Source organism: Calliphora vicina, chromosome 4 (genome assembly GCF_958450345.1).
Source record: "Calliphora vicina chromosome 4, idCalVici1.1, whole genome shotgun sequence".
NCBI classification, from domain to species: domain Eukaryota; kingdom Metazoa; phylum Arthropoda; class Insecta; order Diptera; family Calliphoridae; genus Calliphora; species Calliphora vicina.
This window is the reverse complement of record NC_088783.1, coordinates 26,036,946-26,064,681: the sequence shown is the minus strand read 5'-3', so window position 1 is coordinate 26,064,681 and position 27,736 is coordinate 26,036,946. Positions and strand designations below refer to the sequence as shown.

Sequence of the window (27,736 nt, the reverse complement as noted above, 5' to 3'; positions counted from 1 at the left end):
CACTGTTTACAGAATTAACTATATGTTAAATTATTTTAACATGTTCGTGGCCTAGGCGGAAATGAATTGAACCTAAAGACTTAACTCCGGATTAGAAAAAAGGACACTTGGTTACAATTGACTCTCCAATAAATTACTTCTGGTGAGTAAAATAACAACTTCCTAAAGTACAATAAAGTGACTACACTATAGACCAGTCACGAGCAAAATTGGGATTCTAATGCACGCGTGCATAGGCCAAAAAATTCTGCTGACGCTTTGTTGACACACCTACACTATAAGCTTGTGTGTATTAGTGTGTCTGTGTTTTACTGAAATTACCACTTGTTTGTTGCTTTGTTACGATCTCAGAGATCAAAATCAAATCAGTTGCTGTTTAGCATTCGTAGAAGCAAGGTTATGTTGCGGATTTTTTTATGTTTATGATTTTCTCTCTTTTATTACAGTCAGTGCAGTCAGTCATCTCTCTGCTGCTTAACGCACACAAATATACTCATGGTGGTATGTGTTTGCCCATGACTGCTCTAGAGTCTAGACCCATGGTAGGCGTTCATATTGTTGAGGTTACGATGATTTTCGTCAAACAACCCGAATGTGAACAAAAGAGCGTAATAGAGCGTAAAAATACACACAATTCATTCAGTTTCTTGATGTTGTTGTGGATATTTTATTTTTTACCCAAAAGAGCACACAAATTAAATGCCTCTTTTTGCGTACCACTGCTCTAGACCAGTAATGTTCACGCCATACAACAATTGTTTGAAAAATTTACACACATTTGTTACGCTCTTTTAAAAACTTTTGTTCATTCATCGTTTAGCTCTCGATGAAAACACATGCGACGGACTATCGTCATTTTTTTCAGACATTTACTAAGCATTGTTGTTGGTTGTTTTTGGACGAAGCATAGCAAACACAAGCGTTTCAATTGCAATTGAACACAAAATAACAAAGTCAAAAATAAATACAAAATTAAATAGAATTTAGGCCGTATAATGCATATTTTTTCTTTTCCTTAAAATTTAAATTACATTCATTAAATAAATTGGTTATATGTGACAAAAATTCTAAATCTAAACATTCATTATTTTGTTCTTATTTTAAATGTTTGACATTATGTTTGCTGGGTAGCTCTCTCACCAATACATCTTCATTTTTATTTTTGAACATCACTGCTCTAGACTATTTAGAGCAGCGAAATGCAATGAGCTCTCAAATGAGCTCTTTTGTTTTTATTTTCACATGTACGCAAGCACACACATTGTATAAAAACAGTCAGTCTCGCATGAGCATTGATAGAAGCAGGTTGTGTTACGCTTTTATGCTTGTTTATTTCATTATTTCAGCTATTTGTTTTTGTTTTTGCCAGAGAATAATTCTCAACTCATACAACTACAATATCTAAAAACTGTAGTGGTGTGAGTTTGCATTTCGCTGATTTAGAGACAACAAAGTGACAATTGACTTTAAGCTAGATTACTGGGGATGTATAAAGTAAATAATTGTTTGCTCTTTGCATTACATACATACGTGTGAAATAAATTAAAAATATATAAATTGGAATCAACCAAGCAGTTAATGCCAATTATGATGCATTGACTACTTAAGAAGTCTACTGGGTAGTAAACTACAAAAATACATTAGTAACCCAAAGAAACAAGCTGAAATCAAACAAGTAAGAAAAGTATTATTCGGCTGTGCGTAATCTTATATACCTTTCACCAATTTATCATTGAACTAAAAGAGTTGAAAAGAAACCAACCAATTATAGTAGGGAATGTAAGAAAAGATAAACTCACTGTTTATTGTTGGTGTTTTGTTTAAGCTTTGATATTTTTACAAATAAAGCTTGAGTGTCTGTAATTCTCATTCCCTCTAGTGTTTTATTTATATAATATCTTTAGTTTTTCTAAAGCCTTTTGGGAAAAGGTTTATTGATGATCTGGCCTAAGCAACCAGTGAAATGCGCATAGGAACTAGCTTATCCCCCAACAATAAATTTCAGTGAATTTATCAATTATTGGGAATTCAGCACACTAATTCTTAACAAAAAAATTAATTTTGTATTCCTGTATAACAACTTTTTGATAAAAATTTTAAATATTTAAAAAAAATATATATATTTTTCCGATTTTGACCCATTGTAGGTCCGACTTCCTATGGCGTTATATACGTCGTTGCAAAATTCTTTGAAATATCTATCATTAGATATGCATATCCAAATCAAAAATATGTAAAAAATCTAGGTTATTCTGGGTTTTCCCTTATATCTCAGCCATTTGTGGGCCGATTTTCTCGACCAAACCGGGTCTATAGCGGATGTATTGATGTATGAATCATGTATATAAGTTATTTGCGTACTACGGAAAGTTGATTTCAACATTCAGACGGACAGACGGACATGGCTATATCGATTCGGCTATCTATAACGATCTGGAATATACATATACACTTTGTGGGGTCGCAAATTAAAAATGAAGAAATTACAAACTTAAATATACCCTTGCCACTCATGGTGAAGGGTATAAAAATAATAAAGTAAGCTATGAAATGTTTACAAATTTGTGACTACCGTAGTGTGATCACCCATATTTTTCTAACCACAACACAAAAACCTTAAATAAAGGAAAAGGCGATCGATCTGTGATCACCAGGGAAACCAAAATATGCAAATGCATGTTTTTTCTGGTGAGTCTAATGAGCACATGGATAAGATATTTACACGTTTCAGAACTATTTAAGAATTTTGGCATCGATTTGTTAGTGCATATTTTTGCATATTTTACCCTTAAATGCATATTATGGATATATTTATTTTAAGAGCATATTTATGTCATATTTTTGCGTTTTTATAGCATATTTTACTGTTTAATAGCATATTTTGACTTTATCAAAAACAAATTTTATCTTATTTATTTTTCGCTGTTCTGTTACAGGAATATTGTATGAAAACATTTTCTACATTTGCGGTGGCACTCAGTTAAAGTCGGTTCAATTTAAAACATACTTTAATTTTGACTATGGTTGCAAATTAATAAAAAGCAGGATTTTATTTTAAAGTTGTTTTTAAAAAGAACCGACTTTAGTGTTTGACTATGATTATTACTATATTTGCTCCTAACATCAGTTGATGTCGAAAGAACATTTTCTATGTATAAAAATGTTTTCAGATCCAATAGACAACGATTATTATTTGAAAATTTAAGTCAATATTTTGTAATTTATTGCAATAATAACCTTAATTGAAGAAGTGACTTTATATTTATATAAAATATCATAAAAAAATACCTCTCGAATCCTTTTCATAACTTATTGTTGTTATGTTGTATTTATTTTTTGTTATACTTGTTTTAGTTCATGTTATTTTTGTTTATTTTATGTTACTTTACCTTTTTAGAAATGAAATGTATTGATTTTTTTAAATAAAAGTATATTTTTTACTGCATATTTGAAGCGCTTTCTGGGATAAAAAAAACTTTATTCTTCGTTTAAACCTAGATTAAACTAAAAATTGTGTTTCTCACTTATTGTTTATTTACTACAAAATCTAGGTTTAACTGAAAATTATTAGTAAGTTAATGCCCGTAATTTCAACAAATAGATATCTATTAGTGCTTAGTTACTTATAGAGTAAAAATATTTGGTAATTTTAACCGTTAGATACTGATTTGAAATCAATGTCAAGTTACCGTTAGATATCTATTTGTTGAAATTACGGGCATAAGTAAGCTAAGTATAAAATGCCAAAGCACAAACAGATGAAAAATAAAATAAAAATTGTATATACTTTAATGTCACTTTTTCTTTTACAAAGTTAAAATCTACAAAAAAAGTTATGTACGCGTCTGCTTTTCCTTATAAAATTTAAAGTATTATCATATTTATATGAAAAATTTTGAGGAATGCATATGTGAATTAATATAACAGCGTGTTAAGCTACGTTTAACTGACAAGTAAGAAGCTAGCTCTAAAAATCTTAAATCGTCATCAGCTTGGTAAATAACTGTTTAATTAAACTACATATTTTTAATAAAAACAATCGTTCATTTAAAATTGTTTATAACATTGTAAATAAGCGTTTAATCGAGACAAGCTCGGTTTGATTACAGACAATCGTATTTCTAAATAAAAAGTATTTAAAAAAAAAAAATCAAAAATCTTAAATCAATTACTTCGCAAATAAGCGTTTAATCACGAAACAGTTGGATTTGTGATCAACAAACTTTTTAGATTATAAACATCTTAAACTCTGCATTCCATTTTGTAACAATATTGAATTCATTCCTTTAAGAATGTGTTTTAGACAATTAATTCTTTATTGAATCATTCAAGATTTCGTTAATTTGAATCCATTGCAAAATACGTTAATAAAGTTTTTTAAATGATTAAATTGTTCTTCAATTCAATTCTCTTACAAATAGGTTTTAGACAATTTTTTCAAATTCATTTCTAAATCAAGATTTCAGTGGATTAAGCTTATTATTTCAAATTTTAATAAATTGCTACAAATTTTTATCTCAGTAGAAAAAATTTTATAAAAATAAAAATGTTTTTTGAATCATCTTTCTTTCTACTTAGAGGACCAGACAATAAATATGTGTCACCTCTCTTGAGGTGACAAAGAAGTATTTAAAAGTGTATTTATGTCAAATTTGAAAATACTCGTACTTACACATGTGTGTATTTTTTAGAGCTTTACCACATTCATCCTTGTTTTAAACCATTTTCGAAGCTTTTACCAATATTTTGACAAGTTTTAGTTCTTAGTAGTATATTTCTTCCCATTATTTTCAGTGTTTTTATTCGAACTCCGAAAATATGTACATAGGTAAATGTTTATATGTATATAATTATATCTGTTATAAATATAGTGTTCTTCATAATGTAATAAAGTTTGGTACAACGGGCTTATTAAGAAACTGTTTTATCTTTAGTAAATTTTATCGCAATTGGTTATTATTTCAAAGTTATCGACACAAGGTTATTTTTATGATAACAGTAGTTTTTTAATTAAAAAGAATTTAAAAGTTATGTATAACAAAATTAAATATTACTTTATAATTAAATAAACAATTGTATTTTTGCAATCATTCAAAAAATGTTATAAAAACTTATTCTACATACCTAGTAGGGTTCCTATTATTCCCGGGAATTTTTTAATACTGAATTAAACCAAAGACCAATAAATTGTTTTATAATTTGACCAGCGTTTTAAAATAAGTATAAAATAACTATATTTGCTTGTAATTTAATAGTGACATAATTAAAACACTTATTTCGACTATGTTAAATCTATAAAACATGGGTAGTTAGTTATACCCTACACCACCATAGTGGGGAGAGTATTATGCGTTTGTGCAGATGTTTGTAACGCCCAAAAATATTAGTCTAACACCCACCTTAAAGTATACCGATCGACTTAGAATCACTTTCTGAGTCGATTAAACGATGTCCTTCCGTCCGTCCGTCCGTCTGGTTGGCTGACTGGCTGTCCATGTAAACCTTGTGCGCAGAGTACAGGTCGCAATTTTGAAGATATTTCGATAAAATTTTGTGCATATTACTTTTTCGGCCCAAGGACCAAGCCTATTGAAACTGGCTGAAATCGGTCCATTATTTCACCTAGCCCCCATACAAATGTCCCCTCGAAATTGGACTTTATCGGTCATAAACGTTTAATTTATCCATGTATCTACACAAATTTCGCTCCAAATAAGTTTTATATATACATGTTCATGTCACCAAATTTTGTTACGATCGGTCCATAATTAGTCATAGCTCCCATATAGACCCGCTTCCGAAAATCACTTTAACGTGCATAAATCGCTTAAAAATGTTGGTATACACACAAAATTCAACATAGTTAACTTTAATATAGACATAAATCACACGACCTAATTTTATGGTGATCGGTCCATAATTGGTCATAGCTCCCATATAAGGCCCACTTCCGAAAATCACTCAAAAATGTAAATTATTGATATTTTAAAAGAAAAATATTTTTACTCATTTACTTGGTGTAGGGTATTATATGGTCGGGCTTCACCGACCTTACTTTCTAACTTGTTTTGAATGAGAAATGTTTCAAATCTGATTGTATATACATACATAAACAAATTTAAACTACTATTATTGTTATTTTCTCTAAATATGAATATCCTTATAAGTTGTAATGTTAGGAACCTTAATACATAATTCCTTTAAAATAATAAAATTTAAATTTTATTCATTCTTAATGAATAACATTTTCTGCTGTGTCTTGTGTTGAGTGAAAAAATTCGGTTATTTCAACCGTAATGCTTCTTTGCCAACTGACTATCTGTAGCTAGAACCGAAAAAATCTATGGAAATAATAGAATAATAAAATTACCAACAAATTTGGCCATCGCAACGAATCTGAATATTGTAGCATTAAGAAGAAAATTTATAAAGAAATTCCCGACAAACATTTCCCGAAAATTTACAAAAAAATATTACCGGGAATTCCCGTGAAATTTTTCCCGCGTAGGAACCCTATGTATTACAAAAATATATAAGAAATTAAATTAATATGCAGGTCACAAAAGTATTTTGCCTTTTTTAAATTCCGGTTAATTTGTTAAGTTTTAATTTGTACGTGTTATGTATTGTCCATTTATAATTAGTAATAATTCAGTCCTTATAGTCAGCGGTTGTAAAACTCTTTGTGTTAAAAATTCCGAAAGGTATGGAGAAAAAAATTAATACGATTTTTATGGGTTATGGCATTGAGGAGGTGTTGGTAAGTATTTAGTATTGTAAAAAAGCTCACTTTGACGTCTAAAGCTGTGAGTTTCGGGTTATTATTATGTCTACTTCTCTGCATGAGTTACGATTTTCTTTCAGAATAGACAAATATCCCTGGAGGTCCATAATACCATCAATAAATACAACATTACCAATTCCATAAGCAGACATGCCACCATGCTTAAGCGTTTTTCTATATTTGTTTTACTTACGGCTTCATGTGGCCATTGGCTTCCAAACCATGCGTCAACCATCTGAACCAAAAATATTGCATTTGCTTTAGTCGTTGAATATAACATATAATATAACACCTGTTAATTCCAGAAATAAATAGTTTTTCCTCGCCTCACGACTGTTGATATCGTTGGCACTCAGCATCCTACGGACTGTTTTGTTGTTTACATTTATACATAGTAGCTGATAAATATGGGTTTAAAAGGTTTTCCTGGAGTATTAATCCTTTTGCTCTTGCATTCAAGGATTTTTGGGCAACCAAACAGAGGTAAATTCTCAATGCTTTCTCATCATACTATTAACCAATTTATTAAATTTTTTTCCCTCTGAAACGTTAAATTATTTTCCATTCAGCGCTTTTAACACATCTAACACACATAACATACATATATCTTCACACATTAAGGACTAAATTATTACTAATAAAAAACGTACCAAACGTAAACAAAGAATACCATACAACTAAAAAAATTAACTGGAATTTAATAAAGGCAAACAACTTTTATGACCTGTAAACTGTGATGCAACAACTAACCAAAAGTTAATATTTTTAAATTTGTTTGGGCTTTTCTCATTTTACTAATGTCTACTATAAATTGCCAAAAAATCCTAACAATAAATATGTAATTACTGACTTTTACCTTTTTAATATTTTGCCGCCATCATCTTGTAATCTTAATCAATGCAGTTACACTTAACTATTTCTCTTTATTACACTTTAAACATTTTAAAAATGTTATTTTTCATTTATTAACACTGAAATATGAACATATTAACTATAAACAGATCGTACGACTTTAATTTGGTTTTAAGACTAACAATAACTTTAATTAAAACTGCACCAACACACGACTATATTCCCGCCATACTAAAACTAATAAAAGGAATTTAGTACTTTTTTAAATAGTAGTAATTGAAACTGGAAAGTTTACAGTGGAATAACATTTTTATTTTTTTTTTAAATTCATTTTATTTTTTTAACATTAAGTTAACGCCAATAATTCAGAAATTTTAACTAAAAAAATGTCGATTTGTGCCATTTTCAATAAGTTTTTACTAAAAATTCAACAATTAAAAAATTAAAGAATTTAACTCATCACAAATAAAATGTATGTGAACATCTGCCAGTTCCTATGTAATCATAATTTTTAATACCGGTAGGTATTAGTTTATCATATCATTCTTTGTTTTATTTTATGTTTATTAAATTCAATTTCATGTCTATTAAAGGTAGTAAAAAAATTTGCAGATTTATAAATTATTTTGAACTTATTGTACGCTTATTGATAGTATAATTCCAAATTCATGCCATCATGGATTTCATCTGTAAATAGATAAAATAATGTTACCAACAAAAATATTTAATAATTATAAGGAAACCTACAGTCAGATAGTCTAATATTGTCCTTATAGATGGTATACCATTTCTTTAAAACGATTTTATCATATTTTGTTCCAGTTTGAGCAGCAATCAATTTCTTGAGGTCACCAATAGTATCATCCGGATTACATTTCACACGAACCTATTAATTAAATGTATTTAATGAGAAAATTTTAACTTTTTTTGGAAACAATCTTTTGTTTTCTTTACCTTTTTACCCAAACGATCATTACAAGTAATTTCTATCATTTTTGCAGAGTTTTATTAAAGAACTTATATAGATTTCCGCACTTTTTTTTCTAAAATGCAAAACGTTTAGGTCTAACAAATATTAACAGACAGCTGTTAATAAAAACAATCCAGACATGGAAAATTCACATTTTGTTAATGGTACTAAATTGCTACTAAAATAGTACTTGTTCACTTAAATGCTAAAGACAGGCAAATATAAAAAATATTGTTACAATTAATAATTGTGTTCAATTATTATACAAATTAACTCTTTATTAAATATTATTTTGGGCAGTATTTTTATAATAAGAAAAGTTCTACAATATTGTTCTACTAAATTTTGTATCCCTGATACATTCCTCAAATTCAGTGTTGATTAATGTATTTTTATTATGCGTTTTTAACAACTCTGTATTTCGTTTAATTTGTATAAACAAAAGTATTTGCATAAAGTAAAAACAATACATTTTATTATGTCTATGTTACCATTTTTCCCTTCATTGCGGCCTCCAATAGCCAATCGGATATGGTTTGATAGTGCTCCCATTAATGAGGAGGCTGAGGTACTCAAATATGAACGTGAACATCATAGCTGGGTAAATTCTTAAATAGTTTAATGACAAATAAACTTGCTAAATTTTCATAGTATTTAGTTAGATGCCATGAAAAATGCTGCAGCCGATTTACATCCTTTGGGAAAAGTTTTGACAATGCCTGGTCTAGAAACGGATGACGAAGATGGTAATATAGTTGCGACTTGAACTTAAAATTTAAGATTAAATTAATTTTTTTAATATTATAGCCAATGACGATAGTGATGACTCTGATAGCCATGATGATGAGGATGACGATACCAATGACCGAGCTATACCTGGTTTACCAGAACGTTCCGCTCTAGGTTTATATTCACCGGGTGAAGAAATGAACTTAAATGATGATATACCAATAGTTGTTGGCCCGGGATCTCAATAAAATTAAATGATATTAAATCAAATAAACATTTATTGACAAATTATAAATTAGTATCGGAATTATTGAGGTGTTATAAATTAAGCGCTAATGAAAAATGAAAAAAATATGTATATCCACATTCGAATGTTCAATAGTACAAATTTTTGTAGGAATGAATGACGAACGATTCGCAATGAATTAAAAATAAACATACACAGCCCAATAAAGAACAAAAAATCCGCGGGAGTTCTTTCCCTATTCAAATTCAGTGTTAACAAGAAAGTATGGTCGGTCGGTCGGTCGGTCAAGCCCGACGGACATCGTTTAATCGAAACAAAGTGATTCTAAGTCGATCGGTATACTTTAAGGGGTGCGTTAGACCAATAATTTTGGGCGTTACAAACATCTGCACAACTATACCCTACACCACTATGGTGATGTAGGATATAAAAAATGGGAAAAAAAAACTTTTTTTATTCATGATTTGGCTGACGAACTATTTTTGAGGCCTAACTTGATCTGTAATCCGAATCCTAGTAGCGTTTTCGTTTTTCAATGAATTGATTTGGTGTTCTGTAAATCGAATCCACATGATTTGCTCGTTTTTTACCATAGGGTAGAACTAGAGGCGCAACAGGTATTAAAAAAAAACAAAATAGAAATTGCATGTGTGTGTATTTTGTTGTTGCAAAACTTTGGTTTTTTTGTCTCTCAGTAACGCTTTTATATATACTAGGATCGCCCGGTGGCCGAAATTCGACCACTTTTAAACACTTTTAAATGATGTTCTGCAAATCTAGAGAAAATAACCTTTTAAACCATATATGTTTCATCAATATTGGTGGACAATAACATACTTAAAAGTGTACCACAAAAAAACGTGTGGCCTATTTATATATAAGATTTTATTCTATGCCCTAAAGTTTAATTAAAAATATCTCGGAGGAAATTTCAGCAGAAAAATTATGATCGATATAGAATTCCATAACTATTCCATAAGATTTAAGGAAAACGTTTGATTTATAAATCAATTCTACCAAATTTTTGACCTTTGCTTAATGAAACTCAAAGCCTTTTCGTTTTATTTTAGAAAAAAAATATATTTAAACATTGATTATGCCTTAACTATGCTTAAAATTTTGATAATTTACCCGGCCCAAGTAAACTTGTTACTATGAAAGAAAAACAATTTGTAAGTTTTTTTTATAGGTTTATTTCTAAAAAATCACTAAAATGTTAAAATTATGTTTCAAATACTACATTAATAAAAATAAAAAAAGTAGAATTTACCTCATGTGTAACTTGTGAACTGAAAGTGATTTGATGTTTTTTTCTGTTGTTTGGAGAAGTTAAAAAACTTGTAGTTGTGTTGTTGATTTTAACGATGATTATTATTGTTATTATTACATTATAATATTTAAAACAAAAGTTGGCAAATTTTAATATAGCTGTGTAAATTTGCTTACACAATTTCATTTTTAGTAGTTAAATCAATGGGGGAATCTATGAAAAATAACTACTTACATTATGATAAAAATGGTACATGTACATACTTAACTTAAAATTAAGAGAAAAAATATGTAAAGAACATATATGCGAATATTTTCGTACTGAAAATAAACGGAAAATAGTGTTTATACAATTAAAAATAGAAAAATAAAAAATAAAGTTTCATATCCATGGACGAAAAAAATGTTTTTTTTTTTCATTAGAGTTTTAAATGAATTTCATTTTTTTCTGATAGAGAAAATTCATTATGTGTGTAAACATTGCAGATGTTTTTTTTTTCTTTTTCTTTGTTTTAATAAAGCAAACAAATTATTTATATGTAATTAGTTTTAATGACGATCACGTGAATCCGATCGGCTACGTCTGTCACGTGAAAAGCTGCGTGAGCGGGAACGAGAACTGCGTCTGGGTGAGCGGGATCTGTAAAAATAATCATTAAGGCAAAAAATACAATGATAAATTCTGTAGTAGTAGTTTCGAGAAAACAAAATCAGTTTAAAGAAGGTTAAGTTTGAAACTAAAAAGCTTAAAGATAAAACCAAACAAATTAAATAAGTATACGATTTGCTAAATAGCAAACGATTTAGCAAAGAACTAAAAACAAAAAGTATTTAGAAATAATAAATAATAATGAATATAAAAACAGTGACAGTTTCTTTCATAATTTAATAAAACCTCTCAAAAACTGATTGGACGGACAACTGTCACTGTTTTATTAAAGAAAACAAACCACAATTGTTGTTGTTGTTTTGGTTGATTAATTGTTGATTGATTTTTTGTATGGTGGTAAATGGTTGTTGATTTTTTTATACTTGTGGCAGTGAGAAGATAAATTCTTTAAATAATAATGATGTTGAGATACTCAAACAATATAGACTTTTTCTAAATTAAGATTTGCTTGTTGTTACGATTGCTGATTGGTTGGTTGATTTGGTAGGATTTGGTGTTGATTGATTTGATTTGGTTGGTTTTGATGATATTTTTTTTGTTGCAGTTATTTATAAGTTTTTGCTAAATGTTGTTGTAGGAATTAAGGGCAAAGGATGTAGTAGTAGAGTAGTGAAGACAACCGACCGACCCATGGCAATTCAAGATTCAAAATTACATATGTATGTTTTGCTCCCATTTTGTAGAATGCAGATCATTTTAGAGCTGGTAGGTAGTTGGCAAAAATTTTAAAGCATAGATTTGAATTTTCTCTAAATGAAAAATATTACTACTTAAAGATGATGATTGTTGTGGTGGTGGAGAAAACAAAATGAAGAGAAACCTCTAGTAGATATCGTTCGTTCTGTTGGCAATAATGATGACATTATTCAAAAGTGTTGTTGCTTGTATTATAACTTTTATTTTTCTTGTTCTTGTATGTATTGTTGATTGGTTGGTGTGTCCCAAAAACGATGTGACGTGACTGATTGATTGATAAAGCATGATGATAATTTCAAATTTCACGCAAGTTATTTTATGTATTCAGTGTTGCAGTTCAAGTTCAATAACACTCATTTGTTTTGTTAAGTAGAACAAAAAAATAAAAAAAAATATTAAAAAATGTTATTGTCATTATATCGAGTAGTATATAAAAATAGTACACAAAAACTTTACGAATCTTTTCTAGAGAGTAAAGCGCAATTAATTTAACACCACACTCTTATTAATTTAGAGTAGAAGATTTACAAAAAAAAAAAAATTAAAAACGTGAAAATATTTGATCTTGAATATTATCTAAAAAAGAAATAATACTTTCTTCAGACAAGAGATAAATTATTCATACTATACCCTTCATTCAATGCGTTCGAATAGAAGACACGACACGTTGATTTTAAGATGGGATGGTTGGTTGATCTTGTGGTCGCGATGAGAATCTGAAGAAATGAAGATTGTTGGTAAATCGTTGCTCAAGACAAAAGCTGGGACTGGGAAGAGCTGTAACGTAGCAGTTGTAGATAGCAGTACGCAAAAAGGGCGTTTGTTTGTGCTTCTTTCTAACTGACAATCAAAATATTTTAAACAACACACTTTTGCAAAACAAGCCACAACATACTTCGAAAATGTTTAATAAATCTTGTCGTATCTTGTCTATAGGGGGAAAATGTTAATCAGACTTCGACATTTTAATATGACGTACCGACCATACGTAGCATGTATATGTACTACTTTTCGAAAGCAATATCAATAAATATTTACATTTGGGTGGCCCTTATTTTGCACTTTTCCGATTTCAATACTCCCAGGTCTAAAATTACTCTACGTCAACTACCATCTAGCATATATCAAACCCCATATTTTACATTTTAAAATTATTTTTAAAAGATATTAAAAACTATTTTCGATATTATGGATTAGAAGTTTCTTAAAAGAACATTTCTTTGTTTTATAGTTTTAAACTCCATTAAGTGTTTTTTAGAATAAATTTTTTTAATTTTTTCAAAATATAAAATTTTGGGATTAGAGATATGCTTGAAATTTTATGATTTTATTTTGTATCAAGTTGTTATGTGGATAATCGATGCTAGAAAATGTTTATATTTTATATTTAAATCGCTAAGTAAGGACCACCATAATGTATATATTTAAACGATTATTACAGTACGATGGTACTTATTTATGGCCAGTTTAACGGCATTGGGAATTAAGTATACGCACATATTCAATTGTTCAGATTGAATTGAAATTATACAGAATTATTGGCACAAACCACTCAAGTACTCAGTAGTCCTTGTTGTATCGGTCTATTAACAGTCAAATGATGATGATAATCCATTGCTGAAGTTGATTGTTTTTTTTTTTTGAAAGAAGACTTGTTGAAGAAGTGTTCTTGTAGTTTTTTTTTTTTGTCTCTAAAATATTGGTGAAAATTATGATTTTTTTTAAGGCTAATAATGGTGATTGTGGTGGTGGTTGGTTGTTGTAGTAGTAGTAGTAGAAGTGGTGGTGGTAGTAGTAGTTGTTGGAAGAAGACTGCTGCAAATTGAGTTGTTGAGATGTTGTTCAATAATAATGATAAACAAGCCAAAAACCCAACTGAGGCAGCTGTAGACGACCAATAATAACAAACTGCGTTGAATAGCAGCATTTGAAGTACAAGTAGAAGAGCAAGTTGATTTAAAAAGGTTTTGACTGTAGAAGTGGTGGTGGTGGATGTGGTACTTGTGGTGGTGGTGTTGTTAATAATTTCTTTACTACTGTTAGAGGGGGACGAGTTAATATTGATATTGGTGTTGGTGGTGGTAGTAGTTACAGAGGTAGTTGTATTGGTGATTGTTGTGGTGATGTTTTTAGTAATAGTAATTTTGTTGGTGCTTATAATGGCGATTGAAGTAGAAGAAGCATTTGAAGTTGAAGTTGCTGATGAAGGAGCATACAAAATTGTCAACGTTGAAGTTGAAGATTTGGAGGAAGTACTATTACAACAGTAACCTTGAAGGAATCTACTACAATTGTAGAGATGTTTTTTTTGGTGGTGTTGGTTGTGGTGGTAGTGGTTTTGGTGATTGTTGAGATTTTGATGATATTGTTTACAAACGACGACAACAACAACTACATTTACGTCAATTTCTAACAATTCTCCTAAAAATGTCTGTTTAGTGCACTGTTGCTGTTGATCATGATGATACAAATTGTATAATTTTGTAATGCAGTAGTTTATGATGATAATTGAAATAACTAACACATTATTAATGATTGAAATTTGTTGAATTGACTGAACTACAAGTGAAATGAATGCAATATAGTTGTTGAATTTGAGATTTTCTAATGTCATGTGATTGTAGTTGTTGCTGTGATGTGTAGGTTGTTTAGTGTTGTTTTTGCTGTTGGTGGTATTAGTAGTAGTTTTGATGAAGGGAATAATTGTTTTGGTGAAATTGTTTCTATTGTTGTAGCAGTAGTAGTAGTAGAAGTTGTAGTCGTTGTTGTTGAAGTTGTTGATTGGTTTGTTGTAGAAGTAGTAGTAGGAAGAGGAGTTGGTAGTAGTAGAAGTACTTGTAGTACGAGTAGAGGTAGTAGTAGAAGCAGAAGTTGTCTTTATCCTGTAAAAATGAGGAGCGTATACCACGTTTAAAGTAATTAACCAATATAGAACATATTTTTTTAATACAAATACAAATGTGTACAAATAATTTAACAAGGACTTGTTCTATTTGAAATTTATTTTTAATTATAGACACATAGGAATAAACAAGAAAAAAAGTACGACATGATTAGCAAAAAAAAATTAGATGTAGTCATATGAATAGATGGTATTTCAGGGCAGGGCATTTTTAAGAAGATAAAACATATTGTTAAAATGGAACATAATGAAAATTAATAGAAAATAATGACATGCTTAAAAATAAGTTAATGGATTATATTATGATATCTAATAACAAGCAAATTCAGCTCCATATTTTGTAAATCCCTTTCCCAATTACCTCAAAGATTCTTACAATATACATGGAAATAGGTACGATAAAGGATTAACAAAATATGGAGGATAACTTTAAATTATTCTAGATTAAAATCTAGTAATTGGAAACATTTTAACAGAAAATAATTTCTAAGTTTGCTTGTTATTCGAGACTTTTTTTAACAAATTATTAATTATTCTTAACACTGACGTAAGTGGCCTTGGTTGTCATTATTTTGCATACATTATTATTATTGAAGTGTTATTATAAAAACGCTTTCGAAATTGTTTGTTTAAAGAAAAATGATTTAGTAATAAAACTTTGCAAAGATTATTATTTACATGACGTTATCATAAAAATAAATAAATGTGTTTAACAAAAAGATAAAAGAAATAAAGCAATTCAAATGTAAATAAAACATACCTGTAACGGCTACCACCGCCACGACCACCACTGCTGCTTTCGCCACCACCGCCGCGTCCACCACTGCTGGTGCCACCACGGCGTCTATTTTCACGACGGGAACGGCCAGATGACATTTCAACGCGTATGCGTGTACCACAACAGCGTCTAGGATTAGAAAATATATTTTTTTATATAACCATTACAAATCTCCAAACTAATTTTCTCTCAACTTACGTTCCATCTAAACCTCTGGTTGCATCTTCGGCATCACGTCTATCTTCGAACTCAACGAAAGCAAATCCTGGGGGATTACGTGCCACCCACACATTACGTAGGGGACCATATTTACTAAAGGCATTTTCAATTTCATATTTTGAGGCTGATGATCCCAAATTACCCACATATACTTTGCATGCCAAATCCCATTCACGATAGCGTGGCATTTTTTGTGTTGTTTCTCTTGATCTTAAATAATAAAAAAAATCAAGGTTCTTAAAACGCAAATCTTTTCCTAATATTGATTTTTTTTTTATTTCAGACTTCCCTTAATCTACACAAAACAAGATGGCGGACAATATGTACATATTTTTTCATTTACCATTTGCATAATTTTGTGTAGATATAAAGTTCATATTTCTCAATCAATTTTAGTTATTCTTATAAATTACTTACTTCGAAATGGTGAAACTGTATTATTTAATATCTGAAGAATAAAATTATTTTGCAATGTGTTCCTAAACACACTTTTTTAAATTATTGAAGTAACACTTTTATTTTTAAGGCAAAACAAAAAAACACACCTTTTCACTAGTAAGTCACTTTTAATAATGGCGGATTTCAGATAAATAGGACGGTCGCATTAAAATTATTAGAATTTACTTCTCAGAGTTGTATTTTCTACTTCTGTTTGGGCGTTTCTACACTATAAATGTGTGAGGAATTTTATTAAATTTATACCAACTTATTTTCTATTTTTAATATTATAAAAGGTATATAAAATAAAATAAATTTCTATACAAAATTTTAGATTGACATAAAATAATTTAAAGAAATTTTACTCAAATGTACAAATCAAATAATTTATAATACATTTTTTAAATCAATTAAAAACAATTTATTTTTTGTTAAGCTTGATTTAATAATATTTTTTTTCTTTGAACAAACATTAAATTTTTCAATTAGCATACAGTTGCAAACATGATAATAGTAGTAGCACTAATTTTTTAAATATTTTAACTGTTGTCCCAGTGAATTGTTTTTGACAAGCAGAAAATTGTGGACGTCGAATATAATACATACAGCCTGATCATCCAAATAAAATAAGTTTGGATTCGTCAGTTCATAAAATATTGTGCCAGTTGCATGCATATTTAATATTTACTTTGACTTTGATTACTTATAAAAAAATACAATAATTCATCGCTAATTTCAATGTTGATAAAAATTATTTGAAATCCATATTACATAACTACATAACATAGTAATTGAGATATAAGTAAAATAATGGAGGTAGTCGTAGGTTTTTACTTATGTCTCACACATTTGTTAGCCGATTTTACATTGGAAAAAAAACATGATTTCAAGAGACACATCGCTATATTGACTCCGCTACCAATAAAGATCCAGAACAAGGTAAATTTAAATTACTGGTGGTGTTGATAGCACAGCTGATTAATGTTGTTTATATGTTTGAGCTGTCAAATTATCTTGTGTTTGTTGCGGCGAATGCTACAACAAACGTAAAAGTAACAAAAACAACAGGCAAACTTTGACAGCTTAAACCACATAAACAAAAAAATTACATGTGGTTTTTGTAAATGCTGTACTTGTTGTAGAGTTGACACCACCTGGTATATAAATTCGCCTTGGATCCAGAATATATATAGTTTTTGAGGTTGCAAATAACACAAACTTAAATATATCCATACCTCTCACGGTGAAGTGTGTGATAAAAAAGTACATCATACTATTTTCTACAACTCTGAAAAAAAAAATATGTTAAAATAGTATGTTTTCTTCACATCGACCATTATTTGTCTTGTCTTCTCCCGTGTTCCGTGTTTTACGTGGATTTTCTGTCGTTTTCTTTTTTTATAAGTTTATTAGAAATAATTTAAATTTTTTAAAATAATCTAAGAAAAACTAAAGTGACAAGAATTATACATATAATAAAAATATATTAAAACCTAAAAGAAACACGGACAATAAGTTAAAAACAGGACATTGACATTAAAGCGAAAGTCCACAAAACACCAGCCCCAGTAAAAAGACCACTTTTTAAGAAAAAAAGCTCTTTAAGAGAAATTAAATAAAAAGAAATGAACATCCCAAACGAATATATTACAAAAACGGAAGATGTGGCGGATCAGGTAAGTTTCTTAGGCCGTCTAATAATAACTTCAAAATATTAAGGATATTTCAATAGCATACGTTGGCAATATTAATTTTATATTTGTTAAACGACAACTATAAAATAACAAATTTGTTTGGCATTTGTTAAGCTCTTAAAATTTTATAAACATAATTAAGAGAGTTGATTACAAAATAGGGAGAAACAATTAACAAATTGAAAATTGTATGCGGTTCGTATTGGCGAGCAATGTTATAGTTATGGATTACGAAAAAACTGTCAACGTCATCCATTGGCGTACGACTACTTATTATTCGGAAATTGATATTTCGGAGTTGTTGTATATGTAGCATGGAATGTATGCAAATATTAAAATCCTATATGAACTTTAGTAATTAATTAAATATTGTCTCTGGATAATATTGAATACATTGATACTTTCTCCCCAATGATAAGTTGAAGGTTGCACTTTGTTATTATTTCTTTATTGCTTTTCTTTATTCTCTTAAATTGTATGTATGTACTTTATCATTACATATTGGTGGCTGGCTCCTAGTACTTTACGGTAGTCTGTTATGATTTCATATATTTGTTGTTGTTATTGCCTATTGTACGCTGTGCACACACTTTCGTTTGACGTTTATTATTTTTGTTTTTAATGTTATGCTTTCTGATTGGAAATTCACTTTAGTGGCCATTTGTTGCTTCATATAATTTTTTTTTAATTTGCTGTATGCATATTTCTTCGTTTTAACATTATAATCAAGTTTAGCTTAGCGATCGGTTATCTAACTGTAAACGAGTGAAATTGAAAATGTGTACATATTCACAAATGTTTGTTGTTATGTATTTGTTTATGATATTTTAAATTAAAATATTGTAGTTCAATATTTTTGTTGTTATGTATGTTGGTTACTAGATACTAGGTTTGAGAAAAATAATATGAATACAAGTTTAATATAATAGGTATATTTCTAAATAATAATCAAATTAGAATGCATTTACAAACAAGAGTTGAATTTTCATTAGACTTTCGGAAAAAAAATTGTTATTCAGCTAGATAACAAATCTAGTTTAAGGGCTCCAAGTAAAATAAAAAACTTGAATTAAGGGGTAGGAAGGTAATTTTGGAAAACACACAATGTTTTGTTGCCGGTTCATATTTTCCATGTTATACCCAGAAGAAAGTTTCAACATAAATATTATGATTTGATTTCATAGATTTCAATTCATAACATTTATTAATACTTTCTTATGCTAGGTATACACGTTACGATAAGTCGTACGATAAATCGTATAAGTATGAAATTAGTAACGTGTATCATATTGTCGTACTAACGAAGTATGAAAATCAAAAATTTTTGATTTTTGTGATATTTTTATTACTTGTCATTCTTTTCAAAGGAAATAGTACGATTTGTAGTAACGTCTATCACAAAATCGTACTTCAACTCATACTACGATTAGTACGAAAATTAGTATCGTGTATACCCAGCATTAAATAGTATGATTTTTTCATATTTTATGTTTTCAAACAAAATTTAGAAGGCTTGGAAAATATAATTTCAATTTCATTTTTTGTTCAAAAATGTTTGAAAATTTTCTTGGAATTTTTTATTTTTATGTTTTTCACACACAAAAAAATCCATAGGTTATATTTCCTAAAAATATGGTATAAATTTAACTAAGAGCAAGGGTAGAATGGCATTTGCAAAGTTTCTTAGTTAATATAACTAAAATTTTAGATAATTTCATACATACCCTTTTGCACCAAAAATATTTTCAATTGACAATAAAATAAACAAAAAAACATCCAAGAAAATACCAAACATCAAATTACTAATTCCAATAGTTATATTAACATAGTTTTTAGGTAAAGTGTATAGTTTGAATTACCTATTGGCATAGATAATAAAACTTAGTTTTTAGCTTTCATATAAAAAGAAATTAACTATGCAAGCTTAGTTAATATAGCCTCGATTATTTTTTTGTGTGCAGCTTCAAAATGAGAAAATATGCGCGAAATTGACATATTTTTTTAACAAGATGCTATACTTCAATATTTATGAATGTTTTATCATATTTAATGATATTTTTAAAATTTCAGATATTGTTGATTTATCTTAAAATATTGGCCAATATATGGCTATTATGCAAACATTTTTGAACTAATTCATTACACAATACAATTATAATGCAATTTATTATAAAATATTACGAAATTTATGTAAAAAAGCAAAAAATTGCGTCATGTACAAATTAATAATATTTATGATCATGTTCTTATTCTGAATGAAAAAATCTGGAAAAAAAAGTCAAGTTCGATTAATAATATTTATTACAAAATTCATTTCAGTTATGAATTTCTTTTTTCTGTGTAGGCCAATGAATTAAAAATGCTAATTTGATCATATATTTGTTATCAGATCGCAACATCGTTTGAAAGTTATAAAATGGGACAGGTATAAAGCATTCCAAATTATTAACCATTTAACCACAATTCCGGACATTCGATTTTTGATGCGAACATTTTTAAATTCAACTGTTAGTGTTGTTATTCGCAAAAGTGTAGCCAAAATTTATAGATTTATAACTCTAATGTGTTGAGCAATTTTAAAATTTATGCCTATCTGATTTAAAATTTATTTTAAATCTATCCAATGACATATATCATGACCAACAAAAATACAATATATCCTATATTATAATATGGACTGATTTAATTTACAATCTAAGTTAGATCTCTAAAACAAAAATAAACTGAATAAGTGGATTAAATTTATTTCGTGTTTAGCTACACAAATTGTTATAAGCCTGGTTTAATTCTCATGTAAAAGACTAGAGATTTCATGGCCGGCTTATCCTAAAATTGATAGAATGTAAGCGTACCTTTTGTTTATCGTAAAACCATAAAGTACTCTATGGTAAAAATGGGTGATTATAGAACATTATAAACAATAAGGTTTCATTCATAATAACATTTTTAAATTAAAGTTTATTAAGGTTTAAAATTTATCATTTTCTTTTATAAACCTCTAATAAATTCAATACGACCATGAAAATTATTATATTAACCATTAATGGCCCCTAAGGCTTGGTTATATAAATTGAAAATATATAAAAAAATATTTATTATACAAAAAAAATATATACCTATTTTGAATTATTTTACAAAATTTTCCCCAATGGTATAATATGAGATAGAAAAGTTAGGAAGTATTGATAAATGATATCATTATTTGTGGGAAAATTGTTCATTAAATAGAGATATTATGAAGACCTTTCGACCAAATTAAAATATTTTGATTTTTAAAGTAATGTTATTTTTGGAAGTATGTAAATACTAATTTTAATTATTTTTTATGATATAATTAAAAATTATAATATTAATAATCTATAATTACAAAACAAAAGCAAATTTAGTTTTTATAAATTTTGTTTATGTCTGTATGTATATGTATTTACTTTATCTTCATAGGTTTATTAATGAAATAAAGTGCATATAGAGCAAACATATTTTAAATACAAACCAGTTTTGTACAAAATGAAATAAAAGTAGAGAGTAAAGTTTGACTTCAATAAATAAAATAAAAAAAAATATTAAATAATCCCTTTCAAAAACGTATAGGCCTAATTTGAATGCTTATAATTTTGTAATGATAACAAATATAAGACAAATTTTTATTAAACAATTTTAAGTTTCACTTTCTAACTTTAAAAAAAGCTTTGACACATCAAAAGACACGTCATTAGTCTCCAACACGTTGTCTTTTATATAGACCTGTTTCTTTTGTTTATTTTACACACATTTGGTAAAAACTAAATGAGTACATACAATAATTTTGTGTTTATTTAATGGTTTATTATTTTTGCCGGTATTAAAACGTTTTTCACCTCATATTCATTATATGTAGGTTAATGTGCTTTTATTTCACTTTTAAACTATAAATCTTGAAATTTGCCAAGTAGGGCTTAAGAGCTTAATGATCTACGAAATTCTCTCTTACTTGTGCAAACCGTTGCTCTTTTTTTATATGTGTACATTATTATAATTATCAATAATTTGTGATCTATTAATTTTTTGTTATTGAAAACGTGCTTCTTTGTTAGTACGTGTATTCTTATAAAAGTTTCAAGAATATGTATTGATTTTTAAATAATGACTACATATTATCAGTTTTGCTACTTTTTACAAATGATAAGATTTTCCTAAAATAACCCAACAAACACATATGTTTGCTATTAAATTTAAAATAGGTATGTATTTTGAAATTAAAAAAAGTCAAAAAAGCAAAGTAAACTTCCCGAAAAAAAATTAAAAAAAATAAAGCTGTTATAATAGGGTCTAAATTACCGCATTCGATATCAAGTAAAACTGATCATAATTTACTTATTCGAAATTATGGTATGTGAAATCGAGCATGAAATGATGCCCCAGTTTTTTTTTTAATCAAATTGATGTATGGGTTTTTTTTATAGAACTCTTTTTAACAAGTTTTATGTTTTAAATCAATTTTTTTTTTTAATATTTTGTATACAATTGGCGTATTTAATTGACTTTTAGTTAATACGAAATATGTATATTGTCATGTGTTGTGAGAAAATCTGATAAAATTTTAAAGGTCAACTTAAAAATAAAAGAAGTCAGAGAGTACATTTATGTATATGTATCATGTAATTTACTAGATTGATAAGATACAATAATATAATTCACCTAATGAATTACTTTAACGTTTGAAATTTTGATGTTATTGACCTAAGATTTTATACATTTTAAATGTTCCTAATAAATATTTAAAACATATATATTACAATATTCTTTTAAGAGGTTTTGTTAAATAACTCCTCAAATTAGGAAGTGATACAATTATTATTTAATATATCGTCACCTAAAATGCAAAATAACGTAACATCACTTTTCATAAGTTTATAGAAGCAAAAAGCAATATAAAATGAAAACTACTTGAGATATTGAAACAAAATTTTCAAATCAGAATTACAATGACACTAGAAATATATTTTATAAAAAAAACTTATATTTTCAAAGAACACTTTAAGATAAATGGCTTACGTTTTTTTGAATTGTTAGACCCCTTTCACACTAGGCAATTTAGTTGCGCAAGTCTCTTGTGTTTGTAGATGCCTGAGGTAATGTCGGGTTAAAGAGAAGAAAATTTTACATGCGGTTTTGTTGTTGGGCAAGAGACTTGCGCAACTAAATTGCCTAGTGTGAAATGGGTCTTATTTTCTGAAACAAAAAAATGTATCATCAATATAAAATTTTATGAAAAAATAAAAACTTAAATAAAAATATTTTTTTTATTTTAAATAAAAGCAATTTTTAATTTTTTTATGTTGTTTTTATTTTAATTACTAACAACTGCTTTTTTAAACTAAAAAATGTACTTTATTAAACTTTCATAAAGACTGCAAAAAATATTAAATTGCAACAAATTTATTCCAAAAAATTAGGATACTACACAGAAAAAAAAATTCATAATTGGAATGAATTTTGTAATAAATATTATTAATCGAACTTGACCTTTTTTTCCCAAACTTATTTCATTCAAAATAAGAACATGTTCATAAATATTATAAAATTTTACATGACGGAAATTTTTGCTTTTTTTACTTAATTTTTTTAATAAATTGCATTATAATTGTATTATATAATGAATTAGTGTAAGAATATTTGCATAATAACCATATATTGGCCAATATTTTAGAATAAAAAGGAGAATATCTGAAACTTAAAAATTATCATTAAACATAATAAAACATTCATAAATATAAAAGCATTTCATCCTCTTAAATCAATTTAATCATTTTCGCGCTTTTTATATCATTTTGTAGCTGAAAATCATAAAAAAACTAAAAATTTTCCATGAAAAATTTCAAACATTTTTGAACAACATAAAAATAAAAATGAAATTGAAATTATATTTTTCAAGCCTTCTAGATTTTATTTCAAAACATAAAATATTAAAAAAATCATACTATTTAAGAAATTATTTATAAATGTTATGAATTGAAATCAATGAATTCGAATCATAATATTTATGTTGAAACTTTTTTCTGTGTACCTAAAATAAGGTAAAAACGATTTATTAATTAATTACTCAAAGTGTATACGTTATTTTGTTTAAGAAAATCATAGTTTCAATTTTGGTTATAACTTTGTTATTTTTGATAGTTAACGTTTAAAATTTTGTACACATACATATGTAATATGATGTAGTGAATCGTAATCAATAAGAAAATCAATTTCAAATTTTTTGATGATACGTTGTTTTGCATTTTAGGTGACGATATGTACATATGTATAATATATGTATATGTACATTTTGCTGATTGTGGTGATTACACAGTTGGTTTACATACATGTATATATGTATGTATGTCAAAGAGTTACATACCATTTTTATTTTTGCTATTTAATACAACCATGGTTGGTTAATTTTAGACACAAAAAAAGTTTTAATGCAATTTTTAATAAGATTTTTTTTATTTTAATAAAGTTATTTAATATATCATTTTTTCCTTGATATTTTTGAAAAAAAAAATTAGTTACGCCTTTTTTATATTAAGCCCTTATTGCCCTTATTTTGCAATTTTCAAGGTCTAAAATTGTTTTTCATCGAAAAAAAAAAATTAAATGCTGAAAATTTTTGCAAAATCGGATAATCCAAATTTTATTTGATTTTTCATTTTTTAATGTTTCAAAAATTAAATTTGAAAAAATTAAAATCCAATCAAAGCAATTTCAATATACATACATATGCGATTTAGCAACCGGTTAGGTGGCTATTTAAATTCGGGAAAATCGGCCCACGACTACCTTGATTTTTTACCTACATGTATTACCAAGCTATTAACATCGACAATATGGATATCTAATGATAGATTTTATAACGCCATAGAAATTCGATGGGTCAATATCGGGAAAAAAATAAAAATGCCGAACACAATTTAGTTCACCAATTTTTTTTTACACAAACATTTATTTTTTGGCCAATATTTTTATCAACCAATTTTTTTTCACCAAAAAAATACCCAAAAAATTTATTTTCACAAAAAATTATTTTCAATCCTTATCTTAAGGAATACTTTCACGAGGATATATACATACATACTTACTTGTTTTTATAATAGTTACGGTCCAATAGAGTGCAAAATTTCCTAGAAAATTTCCAGAAATTTAAAATTACAAAATCGTAAGCAACCCAAAGAAACAATTTGAAATTAAATATTATAAAATAAGCTACAAAATGTATTTTAACAAATATTTCGTTATATACAATGTAAAATTTTAAAATTTGCGAGATATGTTATGTTACGCAAAAACAGCATCACAAATTTTCCAATTATAAATTACTTATAATCATTTTTAAATTGTGTCTTTTTGCATTTTTTTTTAAAAAATAACGCTTGAAGTTGAAATTTGTTTTCCTGAAATAAATTCTATATGCTAATATTATCTAATTTTAGGTCATACGTCGCGGAAAAAATATCCTGCCAACAGTAGCACGTTTGTGCCTGATAGCCACTTTTTTTGAAGATGGCTTACGTATGTACTTCCAATGGAATGAACAACGAGAATATATGGATATGAGCTGGGGTTGTGGTAAATTTATGGCTACCGTATTTGTTTTAGTTAACTTAATTGGACAACTTGGAGGCTGTGGAATGGTCATTGCTAGATTTAAAGTTGACATTGCCGTTGGTATTCTCTTTTTCATTGTTGTCTTGCAGGTAATTGAAACTGATTGATGAATTTGAAATATTAATAAATTAATGGGCATATTTTTTTTTATTAAATTGCTTAGACAATTGCCTATTCAATATTGTGGGACATACAATTCCTATTGCGTAATCTGGCTCTAATCGGTGCATTGTTACTGGTATTAGCAGAATCCCGCGTCGAAGGTCGTAGTTTGTTTGCTGGCGTACCCTCATTGGGAGACAATAAGCCCAAAAATGTTATGCAACTCGCTGGTCGTGTTTTGCTTGCATTCATGTTTATTACATTGATTCGTTTCGAATTGAGTTTCTTGCAGGTTAGTAACAATTTTTTTTAAATTTATTTTGTAAACTACATTAATTATCCTTTTAGATTCTTCAAGATATTGCTGGCTCAATTTTGATGGTTTTAGTAACAATTGGTTACAAAACTAAATTGTCTGCTTTGATTTTGGTTGCTCTTTTGACTGTATTGAACTTGTATCATAACGCGTGGTGGACCATTCCAGCCTACAAGCCTCTCAGAGATTTTCTCAAATATGACTTTTTCCAAGTTAGTAATTTTCTCTAATAATATGAATTGTGTTTATACATGTATTTTATTTAAAACTTATTAATTTGCCAACATTTCTTTTTAATTTATAGACTCTTTCCGTTATTGGCGGTTTATTGATGATTGTATCCTTGGGACCCGGTGGTGTATCTATGGATGAACACAAGAAAAAATGGTAGATGTGTCAACAGGAAGTTCATTATTTGTTACTTCTTTTTATAGTTCACACCATCAATAACAAAAAAACATAAAAACGAAAATATTATAATACATACAACAACAATTCACTCCACTTTTTATTTTTTATTAATTTAATTGTATTTTAATTTTGTTTCGTAATTATGTCCTTAAATTAGTCGAAAGAAATATTAAAAACCTTTTTTATAAAATAAAAAAATAAACCATAAAATGGCTAAAAAATTAAATAATAAAAAAATAGTAAACTTAAAAAATTTACCTTTAGTGTCAACTCCGCATTTTTTGATATATTTTAATTTTTAATATCGCAATTGTAAATTGCTCGTATTTTTTATATTGATATTCTAAATGTTCCAAGTCTCTAAGGTGTTAATTTTGATTCTTAAAAAAAAAATTGATTTATATTGTTTGATACTTTTCCTGTTAATTTCTTCCATATTTTTAAATTTCTCTTGTGTGTTATGTTTTTTTTAATTATTAGTATGTATATTCCTATTGTAATTTTAAGTAAAAAAATAAACAAACAAAAAACTTTTTTTGTAATGCCTACAGGACTTGAATGATATAAAAAATGGATCTTTTTTTCATTATACCTAAAATATAAAGGTTTTAATTTAACAAGGATTAAACATATTAATACCAGATGAGTGAGTCAGTATCTCACATAAGTTTGTTATACTATGCGAATGGACGGGATAAAATTCATATAGAGGATTGACTCAAAAATAAATAATAGAAACACAATTTTATTTTATTTTTTTTTTTAAATATGATAACTTTGTTGTTAAAATTACCATCTAATAATCTGTGACCGTGTCTTAACAATGGATATTGCTGTCTTAGCTTCGACTTGCCTTTTAAAATCATCAATATTTTGATCCTGCTGTAAAGTAGAATCCAACCATAATTTTTATCTTGTAATAAATTACTGAAGAGCGTTAACTGTGCATGTGAACTTACAAAATCTTTGGGTAAATAAATCTGTTATAAATGGAAATTACAATGACAACAAATATAGAAATTTTTGTTGTTAT

The 27,736-nt window shown here is 27.7% G+C and overlaps 4 protein-coding genes across 6 annotated transcripts; 2 read left to right on the top strand and 2 right to left on the bottom strand.

Moving 5' to 3' along the window:
* Window positions 1–8,163: 8,163 nt before the first annotated feature.
* Window positions 8,164–8,713, bottom strand: ubl (Ubiquitin-like protein 5). Its single transcript, XM_065508812.1, has 3 exons — window positions 8,591–8,713; window positions 8,384–8,522; window positions 8,164–8,323 (listed from the first exon to the last, which is right to left on the bottom strand). The coding sequence occupies exons 1-3, from the start codon at window positions 8,627–8,629 to the stop codon at window positions 8,280–8,282; spliced, it is 222 nt and encodes a 73-aa protein (XP_065364884.1). The 5' UTR covers window positions 8,630–8,713; the 3' UTR covers window positions 8,164–8,279.
* A 320-nt stretch (window positions 8,714–9,033) lies between these two features.
* LOC135957421 (anaphase-promoting complex subunit 15B) lies at window positions 9,034–9,630 on the top strand. The gene is made up of 3 exons (XM_065508161.1): window positions 9,034–9,207; window positions 9,265–9,352; window positions 9,414–9,630. Exons 1-3 carry the CDS (start codon window positions 9,085–9,087, stop codon window positions 9,581–9,583), a joined length of 381 nt encoding a protein of 126 aa, XP_065364233.1. The 5' UTR covers window positions 9,034–9,084; the 3' UTR covers window positions 9,584–9,630.
* A 1,296-nt stretch (window positions 9,631–10,926) lies between these two features.
* On the bottom strand, window positions 10,927–16,674 carry LOC135959042 (RNA-binding protein 1-like). Of its 3 annotated transcripts, none has more exons than XM_065510040.1 (4): window positions 16,534–16,674; window positions 16,096–16,326; window positions 15,880–16,026; window positions 10,927–11,491 (listed from the first exon to the last, which is right to left on the bottom strand). In XM_065510040.1, the coding sequence occupies exons 2-4, from the start codon at window positions 16,302–16,304 to the stop codon at window positions 11,401–11,403; spliced, it is 447 nt and encodes a 148-aa protein (XP_065366112.1). In that variant the 5' UTR covers window positions 16,305–16,326; window positions 16,534–16,674; the 3' UTR covers window positions 10,927–11,400. The 3 variants fall into 3 exon arrangements, with proteins under 3 accessions (XP_065366112.1, XP_065366111.1, XP_065366110.1); XM_065510038.1 differs by lacking the exon at window positions 10,927–11,491 and adding an exon at window positions 13,577–15,099; XM_065510039.1 differs by lacking the exons at window positions 10,927–11,491; window positions 16,534–16,674 and adding an exon at window positions 13,574–15,099.
* Window positions 16,675–17,908: 1,234 nt separating this feature from the next.
* On the top strand, window positions 17,909–26,758 carry Surf4 (Surfeit locus protein 4). The gene is made up of 5 exons (XM_065507545.1): window positions 17,909–18,230; window positions 25,700–25,963; window positions 26,038–26,268; window positions 26,325–26,504; window positions 26,597–26,758. Exons 1-5 carry the CDS (start codon window positions 18,180–18,182, stop codon window positions 26,681–26,683), a joined length of 813 nt encoding a protein of 270 aa, XP_065363617.1. The 5' UTR covers window positions 17,909–18,179; the 3' UTR covers window positions 26,684–26,758.
* The last annotated feature ends 978 nt before the right edge of the window (window positions 26,759–27,736 follow it).

Excerpts from the sequence above, each read along its gene's own strand:
- ubl (XM_065508812.1), bottom strand. The coding sequence starts at position 8,629 with ATGATAGAAATTACTTGTAATGATCGTTTGGGTAAAAAG. Across the intron at positions 8,523-8,590 it reads ATGATCGTTTGGGTAAAAAG|GTTCGTGTGAAATGTAATCC; the intron begins GTAAAGAAAACA and ends TTTAATTAATAG. Across the intron at positions 8,324-8,383 it reads CAATATTAGACTATCTGACT|ATGAAATCCATGATGGCATG; the intron begins GTAGGTTTCCTT and ends ATCTATTTACAG.
- LOC135957421 (XM_065508161.1), top strand. The coding sequence starts at position 9,085 with ATGTCTATGTTACCATTTTTCCCTTCATTGCGGCCTCCAATAGCCAAT. Across the intron at positions 9,208-9,264 it reads AACGTGAACATCATAGCTGG|TTAGATGCCATGAAAAATGC; the intron begins GTAAATTCTTAA and ends CATAGTATTTAG. Across the intron at positions 9,353-9,413 it reads AGAAACGGATGACGAAGATG|CCAATGACGATAGTGATGAC; the intron begins GTAATATAGTTG and ends TTAATATTATAG.
- LOC135959042 (XM_065510038.1), bottom strand. The coding sequence starts at position 16,304 with ATGCCACGCTATCGTGAATGGGATTTGGCATGCAAAGTATATGTGGGT. Across the intron at positions 16,027-16,095 it reads ACCAGAGGTTTAGATGGAAC|ACGCTGTTGTGGTACACGCA; the intron begins GTAAGTTGAGAG and ends TTCTAATCCTAG. Across the intron at positions 15,100-15,879 it reads GGCGGTGGTAGCCGTTACAG|GATAAAGACAACTTCTGCTT; the intron begins GTATGTTTTATT and ends TCATTTTTACAG.
- Surf4 (XM_065507545.1), top strand. The coding sequence starts at position 18,180 with ATGAACATCCCAAACGAATATATTACAAAAACGGAAGATGTGGCGGAT. Across the intron at positions 18,231-25,699 it reads CGGAAGATGTGGCGGATCAG|GTCATACGTCGCGGAAAAAA; the intron begins GTAAGTTTCTTA and ends ATCTAATTTTAG. Across the intron at positions 26,505-26,596 it reads TCAAATATGACTTTTTCCAA|ACTCTTTCCGTTATTGGCGG; the intron begins GTTAGTAATTTT and ends TTTAATTTATAG.